Source organism: Diospyros lotus, chromosome 9 (genome assembly GCF_014633365.1).
Source record: "Diospyros lotus cultivar Yz01 chromosome 9, ASM1463336v1, whole genome shotgun sequence".
Lineage (NCBI taxonomy): Eukaryota > Viridiplantae > Streptophyta > Magnoliopsida > Ericales > Ebenaceae > Diospyros > Diospyros lotus.
Genome location: NC_068346.1, coordinates 8,189,650 through 8,202,322, shown reverse-complemented (window position 1 = coordinate 8,202,322; position 12,673 = coordinate 8,189,650). Strand labels below are relative to the sequence as shown.

The window sequence follows — 12,673 nt, the reverse complement described above, 5'->3', positions numbered from 1 at the left end:
CTTCTAGCTTACGCTGGTCAAATACAATAAACGTGAGAATGAGAATCTAAGAGTACAACTCTTAGTTACAGGTTCTCTCCAACAAAAATAAGAGGCTTAAGATGGATGCAACAGTGTAGATACAAAGCTTCGAAAAGAAAGTTATAAAGAGAATAAAATTTAAAGCTCAGTGAAGATTTAATGCTCGGTAGTTGAAGATATTCAATGTGTTCAGCAGCCCTCAAACGATTCTTCCAACTCCTATTTATAGTTGATGGCAGATAAATACAAAAATTCGACCGTTGTGGTGGTTGAGCGAGGATTAAATGCGCTAAAAACTAGCTGTTACAAGTTTCTGTGAAACAAACTGTCGACAGACTAAAGAGGTTAGTCGACTATATTTTTGAATAAAATTAAGATATAGTTGACAGACAAGTAACTATAGTCGACAGATAACCAACCAAAACAACTGATAGTCAACACACCCAAAGCATGAAGAAAATTTCTAACATCATATACACAAATAGTCGACAAAACCTCCACAATAATCGACAGAACAAAATATAGTCGACAGATGCATAGCACATAGTCGACAGTTGCTAGGCATAGTCGACTATTTACTTAGAAAAACTGAATACTTAACATCTCATATTTTGTTTCTTTTGAAAGTAAGTTGAGATTATCAAAATGATATTGAGTTTGAATTTAAATACTCAAACTTACTTATAAAAATTTAAAAATTAATTTTCATAACATTGAATCATTATCAAAACTATTTAAATTTTCAAGAGTAAAGTATCATCACCCTACTTGCATCTAAGTTCATTCATCCTTGGGACACCTAAGCTGAGAAAGGGATCACCCTACTTGCATCCTCCATTCATCCTAAGGACACTTGTGGTGAGAGGGGAACCAGCTAATTAAAGAAGAGTTCCATTAAAAAAGAAATAAGATAAGATGGTTGAGGCTGAATACATAGAAAAAAAATAAGACGACAAAAAAAGGACAAGGAAAAATCCTAATTATTGCCCTTCATGGGACCCCTTGCTGTCGTTGCAGGAGGGAATTTCCATGCTGAAGACTTGTACAGAAGTGTTCCACACTCGCTATTATTAATTTGGGGGCAAGCTAGACTTTTCAACTTGAACACTAATGGTTGTCCAATTCGCAAATCGTGTAAAACACGATCGATGTCGATAGACTTGGGAACCAATCAAGAATAGCCACGTCTCATGCAGTAGGCAAAATATCATCGGTTAATTGTGGCTATAATGTCATCCCCCAACCCGCTGGAAGAACCAGCGTTTGGCTCTCTTTTCTATATATAGACTTTGTTCTTTCAAGTATTGATCATTCTCGGGAACTTCCAACTTTTTTTTCATATCATAATCAACGTACATAAATCATGGAATCCTCCAGCAACCGCTTATCTGGAGGACTGACGCCGTGGTCCAGCGGCCTCTTTGGCTGCTTCGACGATGTTGTCAACTGTATGTTAATACTTTCATTATTTTGAACACACACACGACCAATTAATTAGGTTACGTTTTTTTTATTATTTTTAAGTTATTTTTAGTTTTTGATTTTTTAAAATAATAAAAACACGTTTTTATTTTTACTGTTTTTAAAAATATATTTTTAAAAATAAAAAAAACTCAAAATAATAAAATATTTTGAGTGTTTTCATCTAAAACAAATTCTAAACTCAAAATATATTTATTTATTTATTCATATTTTTTATTGTAATGGAAAAAAATATTACAAAATTCATTATCTTTAAAATGTATATATATTTTTAATAATATATTAACATTAAATATTTTTAATTTACTGAATAATTAAATTTATTGAATAAAATATTATTAAAAAATATTTTCAAAATTTAAAAAAGATCGCATTTTCTAATTTTCTGTTTTGAGAAATAATTTTTCAAAATGACAAAGAAAACGTATTTTTAATTTTTTAAAAACAGACTAGTAAAATAAAAAATTGAAAATAAATTTAAAATTTAAAACAAAAAATTAAAAAGTAAAGAGAATGCAACTTAATATTTTCTTATTTAGGATCAAGAATTTCTAAGTTTGATTTGTTCAATTTGGTTGTTATTGCAGGCTGCATAACGTGGTGGTGTCCATGCATTACGTTCGGGCAGATTGCTGAGATTGTAGACAAAGGAGCAACATGTAAGCACCAAATCAGAGATGAGACATATAATTGGAACTGGAATGGTAAATTAAAAAAAATCACTTGTGTTTCATCAGAAAGTGGATTGCCACTCAAGTGACATGAGAGTTGGCATGATGGAGCAAAGGTCTTTTGAGATCCGTCATGAACGATCTCTTTTTGTCTCTATTGTTGATCTCATTAAATGGTTCTTAATTAGACTTACTCGTTTTACCCAAAATAAATAAACAGCCAACTTTCTCACACGGTCAGGTCAAATTATTAACTCGGATCGTTTTCTAAACAGAGCAGTCTCTTACCTGTTTTTGCTGATTTAATTTTTTAAATTTGGGTCAAGCTAATTATTTGCTAAATTTTGGTGGTGCAGCGTGTGTGATGGCAGGAGGTATTTACGGCTTGATAGCCTGTGTGCTTGGTTGTGGGTGCATCTATTCTTGCTCCTACCGCTCAAAGTTGAGGGATCAATACATGTTGACGGAGAGCCCCTGTGCTGATTTTTTAGTTCATTGTTGTTGTGAGACGTGCGCCTTGTGCCAAGAGTATCGCGAACTTAAAAGCCGTGGATTCGATGTATCAGCCGGTATATGAACTCAAGCACTCCTGAATTTTTATTTTAGAAGTGTTAATTGGAGCTAGCATTTAATTTTATATAAGGCGAAGTAAAAGAACTCCTAAAACACACTGAGAACATTAGATTAAGTCTCTTTAACATTTTTGGCCATAATTAACGATAATGTAATGTAATTTGATGATACTACTAGACATTAATGTTGTGTAGCTCTAATTAATATCCCTGGTTGGGAAAAAAATTCAAGATCTATATGTCACCTATTGAAATTTGAAAATTATAAGTTTTCTAAGTTTCGGTGGATCTCTATCCCAAGTTTTTACTTAAAAAAAAATAGAAGAGAAAATAACCAATTACATTTTTTCTAAAGTTTTAACTACAAATATGTTATACCATTACTACATGTATATATAATACAATTCTTTTGTCTTCTTATTCCAAACTAATATTGAAATTTGTGGAGTTATCCAACATATATAACACTAGTTCATGCATTGGAATTGATGGTTTTTGTTTCGCTGTGGTGGTTCGTGAATTATTTAGGGTGGCAAGCAAACGTGGATAGACACAATCGCGGGGTGGCGATGGCACCTGTGGTTCAAGGTGCCATCGCCACCCCGCGATGGGACACATCTACTTTTACCCCTAAAATTATTTATTAATAAAGTGTGGACTAAATAACGTGTGCGCATATATATATATATATATATAAAGAGTTATATCTGATAATATATGACATATTTTTATTGAAAAAGATGCTAGATAAAGAATATAATAATAAATGATTTCTTCTTAATCTCATTAATAAAAAAGTATCACATGACTCTTAGCATTATTTCTATATTTCTGTTTCATGTATTGTATTATTTTGTAACCGTACATTAACTCGTCACTGGGTGCCTTCTTCTTGTTCCCATTGTGGGGTTTTTGGTCATTCGGTCTTAAGCTGTACAAAGTTTTTCGCTCCAGTTCAAAATACGTTGACGATGCCAGGTTCGACAAAACAAAAAGGTAAGGGGAAAGTGAGTGATTAGGTTCAAAGAAACAAGCGACTACTGAATTAGAAGTAAATGAGTTAGATGTACTTAATCTTACAAAAAATTGATATCTGACGGCCATATAAAGCCCTAACAAATTTCAAAGTCCAGCTTTTAGTGGGAAAATTGATGAAATCAAAACTTTAGAATATATTTTAAAAACTTGTAAATTTTGAATGTTTTATAAAGTCATTTTGCCCCAAAGTGAATACCGTAAAGGTGTGTTTGATTGCACACTTTTTTAATGAAAAATGATTAATTTCTATTAAAATTCTAGCTTTTATAGTGTTTGATTAACCAATTTTTTCATGAAATTTTTTTTCTCATTTTGGCTCACGTGACCCTCGTTTTTCACTTTTACTGGAATTTATTTTTCCATATGAGGGCTGGAATAGATTTTCCAAGCAAAGAGAGATAGAGTGATCTGGCAATGACAGAGAAGAAGAAGAGTAGCCAAACGAGAGGGTGATCGAAAGAGAAGGTGAGCAAGAGGCATTGACCGAAAGGACAATAGTGATGGCGACAAGGGAAGCTCGACAATGGTGGGCAGTGACAGGGACGATTGCAGCAGCGACGACGGACTGAGCGAGAAAGAAGGCGAACGAGAGAGAGGAACTAAGCAAGAGAGAAGGCGAGCGAGAGCGGCGACGGCTATTGAAGATGGCAGTAGAGGTAGTGACGACGACCAGTGACAGCAACCATGGCATCCTCAAGCTGTATGTATGTATATATATATATATTTGATTTTTTAAATATTTTAAGTAATATATTTGATTTATTTTTAGACAATTTCTTAGAATTCAATTAAGCGAATCAAACACATTCAATAGATATTTTGGCCAAAATTTAATTCTAGAGAATTCAATTTTCTGAAATTTATTTTCTTTCCACTCAAATTTTACCCTTGCAATCAAACGCACCCTAATAATGTCAAAAAGAATTTATTTCTTTAATAAAAATTATTTATGTAAGTCATATTCTTTTGAGCAGATAGAATGCCACCGATCATAATAAATCACGTGATAATGACATATTGCTCACTTTGTCAGGAGTAAAAATGTCATTTTCAAAGACAATTAATTAAAATCCTATCTTTATATAATTAATTAAGTCACAAAAAATTGTTCATTTATATAAAATACTATCTTTATATAATATAATATAAATATTATATATTATATATAATATATAATATATAATATATAATATATAGTAGAATAGTATGTAAATATTTTTTTCCTCCAAAAATCTGCCAAACTATTTTTTACATTTAAAATTTGTGTTATACTTGCATGAATTTTTCAATGTTATTAATTAAATAAAAATAAATATTTTCTGTTAAATTTTCTCATTAATTAATCCATCAATCAATAAAAAATAAATACTATTTATGAGAAATATGAATAAATACATAAAATATTAACTAAGTCATAGAAAATTATCCATTAAATAAAATCTTATTTTTGTATAATATAATAATATATAATATATTATATTAAAGTAGAATAGTTTGCAAATTTTTGTTCTCTCCAAAAATCTGCCAAACTGTTTTTTACCTCTAAAATTTGTATTAAATTTACATAGGTTTTATAAGAAATATTAATAGACAACTTAAATTATTAATTAAGTCATAAAAAATTGTCTATTTATTTAAAACATTATCTTTATATCTTTATTCTATATATATTTATATAATATTAAAATATAATAGTCAAACAAAGCATTTTGCCAAGTGTCAATCAATGGTGAATTTTTTCCCTCAAAAACTTGCATTAAATTAAATGTAGTGATTAATTAATTATTAATTACTTTAATAATTATATTATAGTTTTGAAAATGTGATATCTTAACAAATTCATAAAAAATTATTTAAGGTTGTCAAATGCTAGGGTTTTTCAATACTAATTAATATTTAAGGTATCACATTTTTAAGACTATGGATAAAATCAAAATTCATAGTTTTAAAATTTTGTTATTATTGAAAAAACATATTCTTATTCATATTTAAGAGTTTTAATTTATATTTATAACTGTAATATAATAAATAAAAATAACAAACGTCTTTGAGTGGATATATTATAGATTTTATAATATTTATTTATAAATAAATATAATATAATAAATAAAAAAAAATTATAAGTATTTTGTCAAATAAACTACTTAATATGTTAATTATTCTTTAACACATTGAATAGTAATATATTGAATTAAAAGTGTTCTCCATTAACATATTGAATAGCGAATAATTAATTAAACTTAAATTTTGATAAATGATTAAAGATTAAAAAAAATTATAATTATCAATTCTGTTAAAATTATTTAAAATAACAAGTTTATTTTTTTATTTTTAAATTAAATTCTTCCGTGTATCACACGAGTTCATCACTAGTTATTATATAATGGGCTTAATACATCTTAAAGTCCCTCAACTATTACAAAATATGATATTGAGTCACTCATCTAAAAAACCTCAAGATTCGATATTTAAACAATTAAAAAAATTTCTTTTTAGTTCTTACCGTCAATGCGAGTAAACGGCTCCGTTATATTTGTCCCAAACTTATATACACATATATATACACCTAGCTCTGTATACATATACATATATATACATATACATATACACAAACACACACGCTGCAGCCATGGCAATCACTGCCAGTCGCCATGGCCATGGCCATTACCCACCTCCAAACCATGGTTGCGACCAACTCAAGCTCTTTAAAACTCTTTAAAACTCACTGTAAACACACACACACTGCACAGCAAAGTCACGGCCAACTCAAGCTCGCTGCCCGCCTCCATATGCACATACATACACACCGGTATATATATATATTAAGCTGCAATCGGCCATTTTAAAAGCACTGAAAATTCACTTACACGGATATATATATATATAGAGAGAGAGAGAGAGAGCGCTAGCCACGACCATAAGAAATGGTGGGTCTGTGAGTATATATATAGAGAGAGAGAGAGAAAGGGTTGCGGCCATGGCAGTCACTGCACTTACACGGATATATATATGCACACGCACTATTTAAAACTCACTGTAAACACACACACACTGCACAGCGAAGTCACGGCCAACTCAAGCTCGCTGCCCACCTCCATATGCACCTACATACACACCGGTATATATATATATATATTAAGCTGCAATCAGCCATTTTAAACGCACTAAAAACCCACTTACACGGATATATATATATTTATATATATTTATATATATATATACATACACACGCACACTTACAGATACCCATGGCTGCGACCATCACCCATCCACCCAACCATGGTCACGGCCATCACCCACCCCCAATATACACAAACACGGGCACATATGTGGCTGCTATGAATGCAGCCATCACCCACCCACCATGACAGCCGTGATGAACGCTACCATTGCTGCGAGAGAGAGAGAGAGAGCTGGCTGGGGGTGGGTGATGGGTTGTACAATATATATATATAGAGAGAGAGAGAGAGAGAGAGAAGAGAGGGCCGCGGCCATGGGAGATGGTGGGTCTGATATATTTTGCAATATATATATATATATAAAGAGAGAGAGAGAGAGAGAGAGAGAGAGATGAGGTGGGTCTGTGCAGTGTGTGTATATATAGAGAGAGAGAGAGAAAAAGGGGGGAGGGAAGGCCACAACCATGGCGGGAGTGGGTGATGGGCGCAGCCATGAGAGGGTTTAGAACAAGCATAATATAATTAAATAGAAGAATATAGTAACAGTAATTAAAATAATATAAAATTATTTTGAAACACACAAAATATTAACAATATTATATACATAAATTTGCTATCTCACGTACCTTAAACGGTGCGTGATGTCACGCAAGACGGATGTAAACGGCAAGGACTAAAAATATATCTTTTAAATTGTTTAAAAATTGAATCTTGAGATTTTTTAGATGAGGGACTCAATATCATATTTTATAATAGTTGAGGGACTTTAACATGTATTAAGCCTATATAATGCTGTTAAACATTTAATTATAATATTTTTAGTGATAATATTATATTATTGTATTATATATTTATATTAATATCAGTTTATTACAAACGTGTTACAAATTAATGTTTAAATAACATTTGGATACTTAATTTGAGGTGAATTTCAATTGGCACGAGGATCAATAAAACAATAAAAAAAAAGTACTCAATTTACTATGATTTTCACTTTGGGCATTGTCCGCCCTTTTCTTTTAAAAATTGAAATCAGAAATGATATTTGAGTACCATATTTTTATTGATATTTTAATATTAATGTGTTAGGAGTTGGATCCAGTCGTTAATCTACAGCCTTACTCCTAGAAGCTCTCCTTTCGACTCTACTGAAGTCATCTCTTCTTTGTGAATTTCTAAGGCCTCCAAGAATGGCCTTCATGCTAGGCTTCACCATAGTTGGGTTTGAATTACGAATAGAATCGAAATTATTTTTTTAAAAATTGAATTAAAATTGTTTTTTCAGTTTCAATTTAAAAATTAAAATCAATACTGAAGACTTACAATTCTGTTTCGATTCTTGAAAATGAGGAATCAAAACTAAAATCGATTCAAATCATGAAAAAATAAAATAAATAAAAATAAAATATATAATATAATGCATAATTATTGATACTTTTAAAAATAATTTCAATTAAAATAAGAGAAATACAAATTTAAATGGTAAGTGAATTATGTGGCCTTTGATTTCTTTAAATCCCAAAAGGATAAGTAGCCAAGTTAATTTATATAAATTAAGTCTCAGACTTTTTTTCTTTTTATTAAATTAGCTCAAATAGAAATCGAAACAAATCGCCAGGGAAGTGAAACTAGAACCATCTATAGATAGAACCATCCAACTCTTTTATACTTTTTAGGCAATTCAACGAGATCCCAAACTTGATTTAGATTCGTAGATTTTAACTCTTCTTTCATGACATCTAATCATTTAATAGAATCATTACATTTCATAGCTTGCTTAAATAAAATTGGATCATTTTTTTCTATAAATGAAATAAACATTAAACAAGAAAAAGTACACAAACGTCTACAAGAACAACCTGGGGAAAATCTGTGAAAAGACAACAAAAAAACATTACAATACACTCACTAAGATAAGAAACACCACAACTACAGCCTCAAACATATGAGGCAGAAACATCTAAAAGAACATAAAGAAAGGGAGGACCAACATCAATCCTCCCGACAATACAAATGGCCTTATGCATACAATTGCAAAGAAGGACCACATGGCAACAGAAAGGAGCAAATTGAATGCCTAACTAGAAAACTTGCATAGCAAACAAACTCACAAATAAAAAGATCAATAGAATCTAAAACGTCATGATATGAAAAAAAAAAAAAAAAAACTAGAGAAATAACTAAGGTACAAAAGAAGGCTAAAGACGCTAGCAGTAGGCAAAGGCTTTACCTTGCAATGTGTGAGGAAATCACATAGATGACAAGTAGGTCTAGATAGAGGTTTGGATTTGGTGAGCAAGCTAAGAAAGGGAAAGCATTGGTTATTGTGTTCACGCCATATAAAATAAACAATTGGTTGAAAAGGAAGACGAGATGCCTCAGTCTATGGAGATTTACCATGCCATCTATGAGCATCCCCCCAGCTACACAATTGAAAATCAATAATAAATCATTAATTCTCTCAGCCATGTAATCTGTGACACTACAAGAAAAATCAGTTTTAGTGACGGAAAAATCCGTCACTAAAAACATAAAATCCGTCACTAAATTTTTCTGTGACGGGTTTAGTGACGGGGTAAAATCCGTCACTAAAGCGGGCGTGACAGAATTTTAGTGACGGAGTGAGTGCTACCCGTCGCAGATCTGTGACGGGATAGCAGTTCCGTCACAGATTTGTGACGGGTGTCCCATCACAGATCTGTGACGGGGCAGTACTACCCGTCACAGATCTGTGACGGGGAAGTTCTGCCCGTCACAGATTTGTGACGGGGGAAGTTCATCCCGTCACAAATCTGTGACGGGATGAATTTCCCCCGTCACAGATCTGTGACGGGAAAGTTCTGTCCGTCACAGATCTGTGACGGGGGAAGTTCATCCCGTCACAAATCTGTGACGGGGAAATACTTCCCGTCACAGATCTGTGACGGGAAAGTACGACCCGTCACAGATCTGTGACGGGAAGTACTGCCCCGTCACAAATCTGTGACGGGCTCTACCCGTCACAAAAATTCTTAAAATAAAAACGAGCAATCTGTGACGGGATACTACCCGTCACAGATCTGCGACGGAGCACCCGTCACAGATATTTTTAAATATAAAAAAAATAATATTAAATAAATAATTAATATTTTATAAAATTAATATAAATAAAAAAATAATTTTGGAAAAAAATTAAATTAATATTAATATTTTAAATCAATAATATATTTTTAATTTCAAAAAATATATTTTTAATTTTTAAATTCATAAAATTAAAATTTATATTTATTAAAATTAAAATTAATATTTTCTTTTATAAGAATAAAAAAATTTAAAATAACAACAATTTTTTTAAAAATTTAAATAAAATATTAAAAATAACATTAAATAAAATTAATATTACTCACATTCACATTAAAAATAAAAGAAATTTAACATTAAAAAGAAAATTAATATTATTTTAAATCATAATATATTTTTATGAAATTAATATATTTTTAATTTCAAAAAATATATTTTTAATTTTTAAATTTATAAAATTAAAATTTATATTTATTAAAATTAAAATTAATATTTTCTTTTATAAGAATAAAAAAATTGAAAATAACAACAATTTTTTTAAAAATTTAAATAAAATATTAAAAATAACATTAAATAAAATTAATATTACCCACATTCACATTAAAAATATAACAAATTTAACATTAAAAAGAAAATTAAAATTTAATATTAATATTAAGATTACCCAAGTTTACTTCAATGTTTACAACATTCCACTACAATCAATCGTCATTATTATTAGCATTTTCATCTTCATGATTGTCACTCTCATCTTGATCAGCTACCGGGTCAGATCCACCTGGAACAGTCGACGGTCCAGCATCTGCAGTAGATTGTTTTGTCAATCTACTTATTACTATATTCATTTCTGACTGCCACGCTGTCACTTGTTCTTGCCACTGTCGTAATTGCCGATTCTCAGCCCGGGATTCAAGCAACTCATCAGTTAATTGGGTGACTTTAAGTTTCATTTGTTGAAACTCTGGTGACATATGTGAAGATGATTGGCTAGATCGATTGGTGGTAGATGGATATAACAAATTAGCTTGGGAGCCCAGCCCGTATATTCGACCCTTTCTATTCCGACCACTAACAGCTTGATAGAAGATGTCGTGTTCATTAACTGTAGGCGATGAGGACTCTCCAGTACTTGTGGATGATGAAGATGCCTCCGCACTCAATCTTTCATATTTTTCCTATAAAATTAAAACATTCATGTAAATGAATTAAAAAATTATTTTAGAATAAAAATTTTAATTTAATTTATAAAACACACTTACAGCGATGGCCCTAGATCTGTCATCGACCCACACTTCTTCTCCTTGATTATCTTTCCTGGTGTGGGTTCTCCTAAAGAATTCAAACTCATTGGGCTCACGATTCAATTCAGTTGCCTGTATAAGAAATTAATAAATAATATAGTAAATAATATAGTAAACTTATAATTTAAATAAATTAAAAAATATATATAACTTAGCATAAGTAATTACCAGCCTTCTTCGAGTCAAAGAGAATGGAATGGACCCGCCAGTGTGGAGCAACCCACCGGTCTCGGAAGCACGATTTTTTTTATTTTGTGTGGCAATTTTTTTGTTGCTTTCTTCTGCCCACTTTGCATCAAGTGCCTTACGCACGTCGGGATCCATCCACATTGCTTCGTCTTCCCCATTTCTAATTCGATGCAAATGGCTCCTAAAACTTCGTCTACCAGACTTATTCCATGTGAGCCATATGCGATCATTCTCATCGGCTTGCCAGAAATACGTCTTCTACATTAAGTTAAGAAACATATATATATATAAGAATTTAAATACAAACTTATATTAATAAAGAATTATAAATTAACTTACGTTAAATTCTTCAAGCCACATCCTTCGTATTATTTCTGGCACTTCATCCCAATGAATCCACGGTTCGGTGTATCGTGCCCTCCAAATCTTTCCTAATTTGCTTGGTGGGCCACTCTCAGGGATAAAACTGTCAAACACAAAATATATATATATATTCATTTGCAAGTAATAAGTTTAAAATAATAAATACGATACTCACTGATTACACTGTTCATCGCAAGATAAGTATTTTCGACCGTCTCCTTGGCTGATGCCAACCGGGTCAGTTGGAATGGGCTCAGAGTGTTGTGCAGAAGCAGATGATGAATTGAGTCCTTGCGGTGTCGGCATGAATGTGTATGGGGAATGTCTGTCTGGCATATGAGAAGTTCCCCCAACATATTGGCCACTCGGTGGTACAACATCTGGTGGGTAGAAAGTTGGTGGAACACCATAATAACCCCATGGCGGCATCGTGGTTCCAGGATATGGAAATTGATGAGGCATGGGAGCAAAAGGTTGTGAGGGTGGTGGTGGGGGTGGTGACTGGAGATTGAATTGTGTGGATTGAACAACAGGTGTGGAGTCAGGAGAAGAATATTGCGAACCAGAATTGGCATCTGGAGAAGGTGTGGTCCTATAAGATGTTCTACTTCTACCTCTTCCCCTACCCGAAGGTGTTGAATGTTCTGACATCTATTTCGATAATTATATATGTATGAAAAAAAATTACATTAACATCAAAGTCATCATACTAAAAGTACAGGTACACAAATTATAAATATTCATATTTTAAAAATACAAAGGTTATTAATTAGCATGCACAAAAAAAAAAAAAAACC

General features: G+C 31.7%; 1 protein-coding gene across 3 annotated transcripts in view; it reads left to right on the top strand.

The window, feature by feature from the left end:
- The window catches only part of LOC127809530 (cell number regulator 1-like), a 95,592-nt gene that overhangs the window by 69,318 nt on the left and 13,601 nt on the right, over positions 1-12,673 (top strand). Inside the window, exons 1-3 of one of the 3 annotated variants that reach the window (XM_052348391.1) lie at positions 1,193-1,469; positions 2,091-2,162; positions 2,531-2,743. The exons of 1 other annotated variant lie outside the window; for it this stretch is intronic. In XM_052348391.1, coding sequence (XP_052204351.1) covers positions 1,385-1,469; positions 2,091-2,162; positions 2,531-2,743 — 370 coding nt within the window. In that variant the 5' untranslated portion in view covers positions 1,193-1,384. Of the gene's footprint in view, positions 1-1,192; positions 1,470-2,090; positions 2,163-2,530; positions 2,744-12,673 lie in introns of those variants that run through there. One more of the 3 variants, XM_052348387.1, reaches the window with a different exon arrangement.